General features: G+C 37.3%; 1 protein-coding gene across 2 annotated transcripts; it reads right to left on the reverse strand.

The window, feature by feature from the left end:
• Positions 1-5132: 5132 nt before the first annotated feature.
• On the reverse strand, positions 5133-9731 carry med8 (mediator complex subunit 8). 2 transcript variants are annotated; one of them, XM_067597916.1, is made up of 7 exons: positions 9632-9731; positions 9248-9369; positions 7891-8035; positions 7667-7807; positions 7433-7520; positions 7117-7356; positions 5133-5547 (listed from the first exon to the last, which is right to left on the reverse strand). In XM_067597916.1, exons 1-7 carry the CDS (start codon positions 9635-9637, stop codon positions 5477-5479), a joined length of 813 nt encoding a protein of 270 aa, XP_067454017.1. In that variant the 5' UTR covers positions 9638-9731; the 3' UTR covers positions 5133-5476. The 2 variants fall into 2 exon arrangements, with proteins under 2 accessions (XP_067454017.1, XP_067454016.1); XM_067597915.1 differs by having other exon boundaries at positions 7096-7356.
• Positions 9732-9967: the final 236 nt, after the last annotated feature.

A 9967-nucleotide genomic window follows, 5' to 3' on the forward strand; every position in this document is an offset into this window, starting at 1 on the left:
TTCTGACTTGTTAAACCATGAGAAAAAATATTATTATCATTTCTGCTCTTCCTTCATGTTGGTGCTTCCAAATTAAAAAATATCAAACTGGCTACACACAAAAAATTGATTTTTGATTTTAGTTTTGTAAAATGTTTGATTACCAAAAGGAAATAAAATAACTGTTCTGGAAAAAAATGCAAAAGTAGTCACACACAGGTCTTTAAAGTCTAATTCACATCTCTGTACTCTACTGCTAAAACCTTCCTCACTCTGATGTGAGGGGGGGGAATAAAAACATAGCAGTAATATGTAAGACAAAAGCCCAAATGTCTACTGTGAACTTATCCTCAGTGGTTTCGTACATCGGAGCCTTCTCATCATTGGGGTTTCATATCAATCATCCTCAACCAGATCTCAGTGCATGTGGCACACACAGTATAGAGCTCAGGGCTCGCATTATATCAATGACAATAACGAGGCTCATAAAAACACTGGCCTTATTCACAATGCATAATGTGCATCAGTTACATCGATGCCTGCCAGCGTGATACACACACACACCAAAGCCACACACATGTGCCTGAGGGAAGGGCTACTGAAGCAGACAGATGCAAGGTCTGAGGTCTGAGGGCACAATATAATGGAGAGAGGCTTTGTCTCAAGGAAACCCTCTGCATTAATATGATGGAACAAGTCTTCTTCTCCAATGATAGATCTCAAATGAATCACGTTGCTCACAAAATAACTCCAAAAACCAAAAAAGGTTCTGCAGGAATAGGGTCAAGTAATTAGTGACTGTGGGTGTGTTCCAGTCAGTGGTGCAGATTTCAGATTTGGAAACAGTTCAGTTTGGCAGTGACTTGCCGCTGGAAAGCCTCAGTCTTGAATTGCCTATGCCACCCACAGATCTTTAATGAATTCCTCTGATCCCAACTTTCATAAAGAAGACATTTGGAAAAGATTTCACAGATCAGTATGCGTCATCATAGCCTTTCAAGTTATTTCAACCGTGGAACATTTGAATTAGAATCTGCAGTATATTTGAGCGTTTGGGGTGTGGGAGTTTAAGGCTATAAAGGGTTTCTTTATATTTGCCTAAAGCTTCCATAATGAGCAAGATATGGACCTTATCATGTTCTTCAATTATTGGGGGGGGGGGCCTTTAAATCTGTGCCAGGAGATGCTCTTATTAAAGAAATGAGGAAGTTATCTCTCCAAAACATGAATCAAAAATGAAAGAAAAAAATATTTTTGCAGTGATGATCAAGGACATTCAGATACAGTGCCATTGCAATAATTGTCGCACTCACATCCAAGAACAAAAGTTGGATCATTCAAGTCGATTCTCATGTAACTGTTAGTTAATTTGTTTGGGTTTGTGTCTGTGTTTTCATCTTTTTTTAAGTGTTTTCCCTGCACTTCTGGACATAAAGTTATTTGACATGTTTGGTCACTGGATGTGTGTTTCTTTGGAGGGAAATCCTGTCTTTTCACAAGATAGCAATGCTGATTATGCTGTCACGATGGATTTATGTCTAGTAAAAAAAACTCCCCAGTTACCCCTGCTCTGTGTACCCTGCTATATACTGTATATTGTAATTTAGGAGGCAGCTGTCATATTGAGTTTTGCCATTATCCACTATGTAACAGCGTGGCTCAGAGTCAGTCTGAATGCACTGGATGTGACTACACCCTCCATCTCTTTCTGTTTCACACATACACTCGACATTGATTCATGAATTAAAATCAATATTCAAATTAACGGTCCAAACAGAAGGCAGTTTGAATTTGTGTTTTTATAGAATGTGCCTGTGGCAGGTCATGCGCCTCTCAACAGTGAAACCCTACTGACCCCTCATGGTCTATGACTTGAGGCATTTACTTGATGCTTTACAAAGGCAGAGAGCAGAAACCGCAGAAACAAGTTGAGTTAAAGGGTTTAATGTTCTAAGGCTCTTTGCCAAAGTGTAATGTATAAGTTGTAAAACCCTATCTTGTGCCTTTTTATGCTGATTATTAATCATTGTCACAGACCTTACATAAAACCTAAAAAAAAACATGTAGATTCAGCACTCAATTTTTGGACAATAAGGAGCGCAGGGAAAGCACAGTATCCACAATCACAATGTCTTTGTTTCTTCTTCAGCTTTTGTTCATTTTAACTTTTGAGCTAGTTTAATAAATGAATCTTTAGTTAAATGCATTTATATATGTGATTTAAAGGTTGCTTAACCAACTGAAATTGTGAGTTTGTGAGTCGGCATTTAGCTTACTGCTACTCTGCTAAGCAAGTTAGCTTTTAGCAGGAGTAGTTTCTCTGGTGTTAATCTTTATTATGATTTCAGATTTAGCTACTGTGTTATTTATGTGGTATAAATACTAAGATGTTGGAGCATAATTGATTTTTCAATTCCAGGAAAAATGAAAAAATGGGTTAATCATCTTAAGCTAAAGCTACCTCACCAGTTAGCCTCAATTAGCTGGAGTGTGGTCACTTTTTTGTTTTTTGTTTTTTTGTTTTACTTGTTTCCTGCGTCATGTGAAATGTTTTTTTTTTTCTTTCCCAAAAACAAAATATTCTATGGTAAAATAATTTCTATTGTCATGTAAGATGTCAAAAAGTCCAATTCTGGTCTGTGTTTTGGTTTTGTAGGGCCGCAGCATGAATGGTTTGTACTCAAATCCAAGTGCAACATGCTTGTTTTACGACGAAGAGTAAATTAATATTCTAATTGCATATCACAGAGGAGACATAACTGTCACGAGGTTCAGATGGCAGTGACAGCAGTGTCGGGGCAGCGATAGCGTGCTATTACTATATGTGCCTCCCCAGGGATTTTAATTTAAATCACTGCCTCCTCTATAGCTGCTCCTACAGTTCTTAAAGTATCGGATGTTCACAAAATCAATGTTTTTCTTTATTGCACTCGTTATGAATTTATATTATGAGACGTGGGAAACCCAACACAACAGGAAAAGAACTTACAGAGCACATGTAAGAACATTCATCTTTTTCAATCTCAATCATGCGTAAGATGACACATATTTGAGGGTATAACTGGGATAGAGTAAAACGATATTGATGATTTAACATTACATTTACAAATCAGATCAATCAACCACAGCATTAATTTATGGCTTAATTAATGGTTAATAAATCCTTTACTACTGCTTTTTAATCATTTATAAGCAATTAATAAGCATATTTTTGGGGGTTGCGTAGTTGTGAAAAATCCCTCCTTTCTACACCACCATAACATTTGCTTTATCTAATTCTTCAAGAAGACACCTCCAATGTTCAACCACTTAACTTCTTGAAAGGGCTGCCGGTTATCCAGCCCAAAATCCATTTATAATCAATTTATTAACATTAATCACTTATTAAATATAACTGCACACCTGATGACTTATAAAATGTGAAACACTAACCATTTATTAATGATTTATAACCAATTATAACTGTAAATGTTATCACACTCTCTGATGTCATCAGTCCTACAGTTATAAATGATTATTAATCAATAATTAAGGGTTAAATGTCTCACACTTTCTGATTATAAAGGGTCAGTGTTTCACATTTTCTAAGTCATCAGGTTTGCAGTTATATTTAGTAAGCCATTCATGAAAATAATCTCTAATAAGTCTGCAGTTATAAATGTTAATAAATTGTTAATAAATGGATTTTGGTCTGGATGCCCCGCAGAGCTTTCCAGAAGGTAAGTGGTTGAACAGAACATTGGAGGTGTCTTCTCAAAGAATTAAATAAAGCAAATGTTATGGTGGTATGGTGGCCACAACCTGGCAATGCAAAAATCATGCTTATTAGTGATATAAATGATTTGTAAAAGATTAGTAAATGGTTTATCAACCACTGATGAATGCTTATATCCCTCTATAAAAAGGATACCTTACCAGAAAGTGGCACCAATCTAATCACAAGGTCCATTTACTTGAAATGTAACACTGGTGTTTTTGCATGTTTTAGGCTATTTACTGTCTTTATTTCTGCTAACCATTTCCCAAAACACGTGACAAGTTTTCTACCTATGTTAGTTCATATCATAACAGCTTTAACCTCTATCAAAGTTACATTACTGTTTTGTACTGCTGTGCAGATCTTTCAAACACATAAAGATAATGCAACATATAAAATTGATTTTCAGTGTAATAAAATGAACGCAAACCAACAGCTGCCTGTAAATCAGGAAAAACACATTAGAAATCCAAGTGCCTAGAAACCTCCTGTGTTAGGAAAAATGGCCTACACTGATGTAAACTATATGTGTGATTTGTAGCAAATGGGCAAAACAGTCACAATCCTTTAACTTTTGTTTGGTAGAAAATTCAGTTGATCCTTTATGTTCTGTTCGTTTTCTCTGAGGTTTGCAGGATGCTGCCTGTTAAGTCTTTGTTTATAATTTAGACCTCATCTGTGGACGCAAGTGTGACCTTGTGCAGCTTTGAGCTGTCTCAGCAGAGCGTCTGACCATGGTGGCTGACACAGCGAGACGTCTGCCTGTTTGGGGACAGAGGGTGTATGTAGGTCAGCCATGGGCCTGCATGCTGTGACAGCAGCACGGTCACTGTGCTGTACAGCAGGACAGGGATTGGAGTGGACAGAGGGAGCCAGCGTGGAGAGAGGCCCCCCTCACACGTCAGCACTGATACTTCCTCATTTCCCCCCTTAAACACTTTGACATTATCAGGCCACACAGAGCGACGTCCACCCTCATTATTCTCACCTTTGGTACTGCAGCAAAATGGGCAAAGAGAAGCAAGAGAAGAAGAAACCAGCAGAAATACTGAACAGACATCGGATCATGGTGAATGTCTGAAATGTTGGGATGGTCTTTTGATGGGAACTGTCTCCATGTCGAGACAGTCAGATCCACTGATACCAATGATGTTTAGTTACAACAAGGCTTCAAATTTGACAATGCTGAGCTGTGTAAACACCACTTAAATGTGAAAAAAACAATTCTGACACTAATTTAAAATGACTGTAAGACAATTTATTTCTTCAAAATTTTAAGTCAAAAATTACTTTGAATATTTATAGAATTTTTACTTTCCTGAAGTTCATTGTTTTAATGTTTTAGAGTTTGTTGTCTAAATACTCATTTATATGCATTTATCACACAACCAAGTAGTCCATTAAACACATCTTTTATTGAAAAAGTGTAAAGAGTACAGTTCCAAAATACAAGCTGTTCATAATCCCATAAATGTGGACATACTGCCATCTAGTGGGTCAAATGCTAAGGCTCAGATGTGGTATAAACAATGAAAATATGTATACTAATGGATGAAAAAATATGAAGATTTTAAGGTTTGACATCATTTTTCAGAACATACAGTAGAGAGAACAGAGTAACAACTTCTTAGAAGTTGATGTGCTCCGTGTAAGTAACATGGCATACAACGGTGACATGTATGTATGTTAGTGAGTCTGAAATGTTACAAATGCTGGGTGAAGAACTAAGAAGAAAGGAGCTCATCGGTTGTACGGATGCATTGAACCAGACGCAGACTTGATGTTGGTTTTGATGCTGCTTGGCATTTTACCTGAGTAACAAAAACAGGGAGAGAAAGAAAAAAATACTATAAATACACATAAACAAACATAACCTTCTAAGCTTCTCAGGCTCATAAAAGTCATTATCAACCACAGAACATTTTGCAGACAGAGTGAACCGTCACGGTACAAATGAAGAGTAATAAAATCTAGATCTTCATTTTTTGTAAAACATGTTTTACAGACAGACATGTGACTGGCATGCATTGTGCAGTGATCACCTGATTCTGCACAGGTGTGGCTAATCTCTAAATATTGTAATAGCACTTGTGCGAGACTTCGGAAGCTATTATACGCAATTACAAAGTTGTGCCCTCTGATTACTGAACTATCAAATTAATTAACTCCCTCAAATGAATAGCAGTATTGTATCAGTTTCCATTAACACTTTGTCCCTCCATGTGTTTTACTGTTAAGATGCCCACAAACTCCTGAACTCCTCCCCTTGCATCAATATAGTTGAGTTATCACATCCATGTTATGTGTCCTTGTCCCTCAACACTGTGTCATATTGTTTTGATGCTACTATACGCTGGATGATGTTTCAGAACTTCAGTAATGGAAGAAGTGCTCAGATCCTTTACTTAGTAAAAGTACCGATTCAACTATGTAAAAATACTCCATTACAAGTAAAAGTCCTGCATGAAGAATCCTACTTAAGTATTAAGTAAAAGTACATAAGTATTATCAGGTTAATGTAAAAATAGCACAAAATGTAAGGAAATTTGTGTTGAAGAATGGGATGCCATCCCACAGCAGTGTGTGACCAGGCTGGTGACCAGCATGAGGAGGAGGTGCCAGGCTGTTGTGGCTGTGTATGGTTCTTCCACATGCTACTAAGGCTCCTGTTTGTTAAACGAATTAATTGTTAAATTGCCAATATGTCATGTTTCTTCAAACTTCAATCATCCAATCCACCAAACACCAAACAAGAGTCAATGGCAGAATAAACTGTTTGGCACTGGCAGAGAAGATTTGGCAAATTTTTCATGGGCGCAACCCACATACTCAGCTCTGCTCATCCCACAAATGCAGGTTCCTTTAAAATGTGGCACCATTTAAAAAGAGAAATAAACAGGCTTTCCAACGGTATAAGATTTATTGCCAAGAAGCATTGTTACAACAAAGAAATAATCTACCAAACACAAATTTCCTTACTTTTTGTGCTAAGTTTAGTAAAAGTATTGCAGTAAAAGTAGTGGTTTGGTCCCTCTGACTAATATATTATTATATATGACACCATTAGATTATTAATACTGAAGCATCAGTGTTAGAGAAGCATGTTACTGTTGTAGCTGCTGGAGGTGGAGCTAGTTTCAACTACTTTATATAAAGTTAGTTTAGTCCAGTGGTTCCAAACCTAGGGGTCGGGCCCCTCCAAAGTAGCATCAAATGGAAATAATCAAGTAAAGAACATCAAAATTGTTCTTAAGTACAGTACCTGAGTGTAGAACTGTGTTGCTCAACTGTGGCTGCTACTGTGCATGTAATTTGTAATGTAGTGTAAAAAAAAAAAAGTTGTCAGGTGAACTACTAACCCAGATCTCCAGGCCTCCTACCTGGCTGTCCTTGCTGCTGTGGAGCCACAGGTCCTCCCATACCTGCTTGCTGGCTTGAACCACCACCAATGGTGACTTGCTGTAAGGTGGGACCTCCACTCATCATGGGCCCTTGTCCTGGATGTCCTGGGGCCACCTGCCCTGGGGGTCTACATTTGGAAAGCCCCTTTCCAAATGCAACCGCTCCAACCAGTGCGTTTGTGTCGGCCGGGTTAAAAGATGGTTTGTTCTGGCGTATTGCTGAAAAGACCAAATCATACACAGTTCAGTTTACAATTTAAGATGAATGACGTGCTCAGTGAAACCGTGTACATACCTGCACTTTCTGCATCTCTGTCCTCACGAGGATTGTTTAGCTTCTCCAGCAGACTAGTACACAACTTATTCAACGTCTGGATCTGTTTCTGTTGGTAAAAAATGTCACCTGATAATTTTAATAATGCAAAATACACAAGTGAGATTTCTACGTTTTTGAACAGTAAAATTGCTTCATGTTCTATCAAGAGTAAGACAGCATCAATCCAGTCAGTCTGTATGATAACTAACGTACCTGCGCCACCTCCGGGCCTATACGTGTGGCCTCTGCACTCAGCTGTTTCTCCTGCTCCTCCACCTCTGGATCAGGCTTGGTTCGCAAGTAGTCCGGCACAATCTCGTGGCTGAACACCGGGACACGCTGCTCTGTGAGTTTCTAACAGACAATAAGCAGATGTGATGAATGGCCAGGTCAGAAAGACAGACACTTAAGTGGCTTTGAGAGTGAAAGATACTCACTGCTAAATCCTCATCCCGGTCTGGAGACAGAAGCAGGGGTATGATGACCTGGTTGCGAAAGGATGGTGTCTTCTCATTCTTGAGAAGTTTATTGATAGTGTTCAGCTGACCAGATAAAAGAGCAAAGTTGTCCAAAACCTGGGGCCTGAGTGACGAAAACACACACCACAGCATCTGAGAATGAAAATTCATCTGCCAAAAACCTCTTAGAAATTAAAATCTGTACATTTTAATGACAAATGATGACAGTTCTTCATTGTTTTTATGCAGTAAAACATGTCATTGACTAACCAGGTAATGCTGATGTTAAGTGGATAGTTTCAACACCCTCCATCATAGCGATAGATATCATATTAATTTTAAAACATTACAGATTTCGGTTTCTACAATAATCCACAACATATTATGATAAAGATATTTTTTCATTAATATCACACAATGACAACTCAGTCTTGATTTTAGAGTTTGGCTAGAGAGTGAGACAGAGACTGACTGACGTGATTATCTTTGCAAACTGTGACTGGTGTATGGTCACATTTTGGAAGCCAAACATTCTAATACAACTCATTTTGAACGATCATCTCCAATAAAGACATCTAAAGCATCAGTCACACAAAGTCTTCATGCACACAACCCAGTTATTTCTAGCTTATGGAGACTTTTGACTATGTTTTTACTTGGACACAGACTCTACTGTTGAAAGTCAGTCAAATTGCAATATGTAAAATGTACTTTCAAATAGAGTTGCAATGATTAGTCAATTAATCGATTAGTTGCCAACTAGTGAATGAATCAGCAACTATTTTGATTTGGTTTCATTGTTTTGAGTCGTTTTTCAAGAAAAAAAATCTCTAATTCCAGTGACTCAAATGTGAATATATTCTGGTTTATTTAGTCTTCTATATATTTTACTAAATATCTTTGGGTTGTGGACAATCAGGACATTCAAGGATGTTCCCTTGGGCTTTGGGAAACAGTGATCAACATTTTTCACCATTTTCTGACATTTCAACACTTTCAACATGCGTGTTGTGTGTGAAGTTGTTCACTTCATTGTTTTTGTGCAATTAAGTTGCACATACAACACCTGATGCTGAGGCATTTAAGGCTGAAAATGATGAGGTGACAACTTCAAATATCTACATTTAAGTAAACAGAATTTAGTCATATTAATATTCCAATTCTTTGCTTTGCATGAAAAAACAAACAAATGTGATATTACGTGTTTGGTGGTCAACCATCTATTTAATCATCTATAATATAATAATCATCTATACTAATAATGATGACATTAAAAGTGTAAAATAGGTAGTCATTGTTGTTACCCCATTATAAGTAAAGCAGACGCTTTACTTACCATGTTAATCGCTCGTATTCATTTTCCAACTTATAAATGAAACTGTGAAGAGCGTTTTTGACGTGTGCCACTCGAGAAGCGAGCGACTCCACCGACGCTTCTAACTGCTTCTCTTCTCGCTGCTGAAGGAGGAAAAAGACAAGTCAGTCTAATATCTAAATACACTCACATCACAGTGCATCATAGCGACAGTCCGTGCGACTCTACAGTGATGTTAGATATGCTAACTTAGCTGAACGCTAACTATCTTATGTAGCAAACTAACTACTGCTAGTTCTAATAACAAATAAACCACAAGCACCAAATACAAACAAGACTCCAACGAATACTATGATAAAGCACTATGTGGTCTTTCGCAGTATATTGAAGTTAAAATGACATTACCTGCATTGTTGAACGGACGCTACAAGCCAACGATAGAATGCTCAAAACAGTGAGCAGAAACACTTCCGGTTCATCGCTGTCAAAATAAAAGCTTGTGTTTGGATTTTTTTTTTCGAACTTTATTTAAAAAACATTTAAATACACAAACAGTGCAGATATGCTCAACAGAATAAAGAAACAAGAATACGAGTTTAAATAAAGAATAATGATAATTTAAAAAGAAGGAGTTTCAGGTTATGATAAAAAGATTATGATAAAAACATACGTTATTCTTCTTTAAAGAGTTCACTGTACAGTTTTACAGTTTCATTACGTTTTCTAGTGTTTATAAGTTTG

This window comes from Thunnus thynnus, chromosome 8 (genome assembly GCF_963924715.1).
Source record: "Thunnus thynnus chromosome 8, fThuThy2.1, whole genome shotgun sequence".
NCBI classification, from domain to species: domain Eukaryota; kingdom Metazoa; phylum Chordata; class Actinopteri; order Scombriformes; family Scombridae; genus Thunnus; species Thunnus thynnus.

Coding starts and splice junctions, on each gene's coding strand:
- med8 (XM_067597915.1), bottom strand. Junction 7,808..7,890: donor ACCGGGATGAGGATTTAGCA/GTGAGTATCTTT, acceptor ATTGTCTGTTAG/AAACTCACAGAGCAGCGTGT. Junction 7,357..7,432: donor CAGAGATGCAGAAAGTGCAG/GTATGTACACGG, acceptor TGGTCTTTTCAG/CAATACGCCAGAACAAACCA.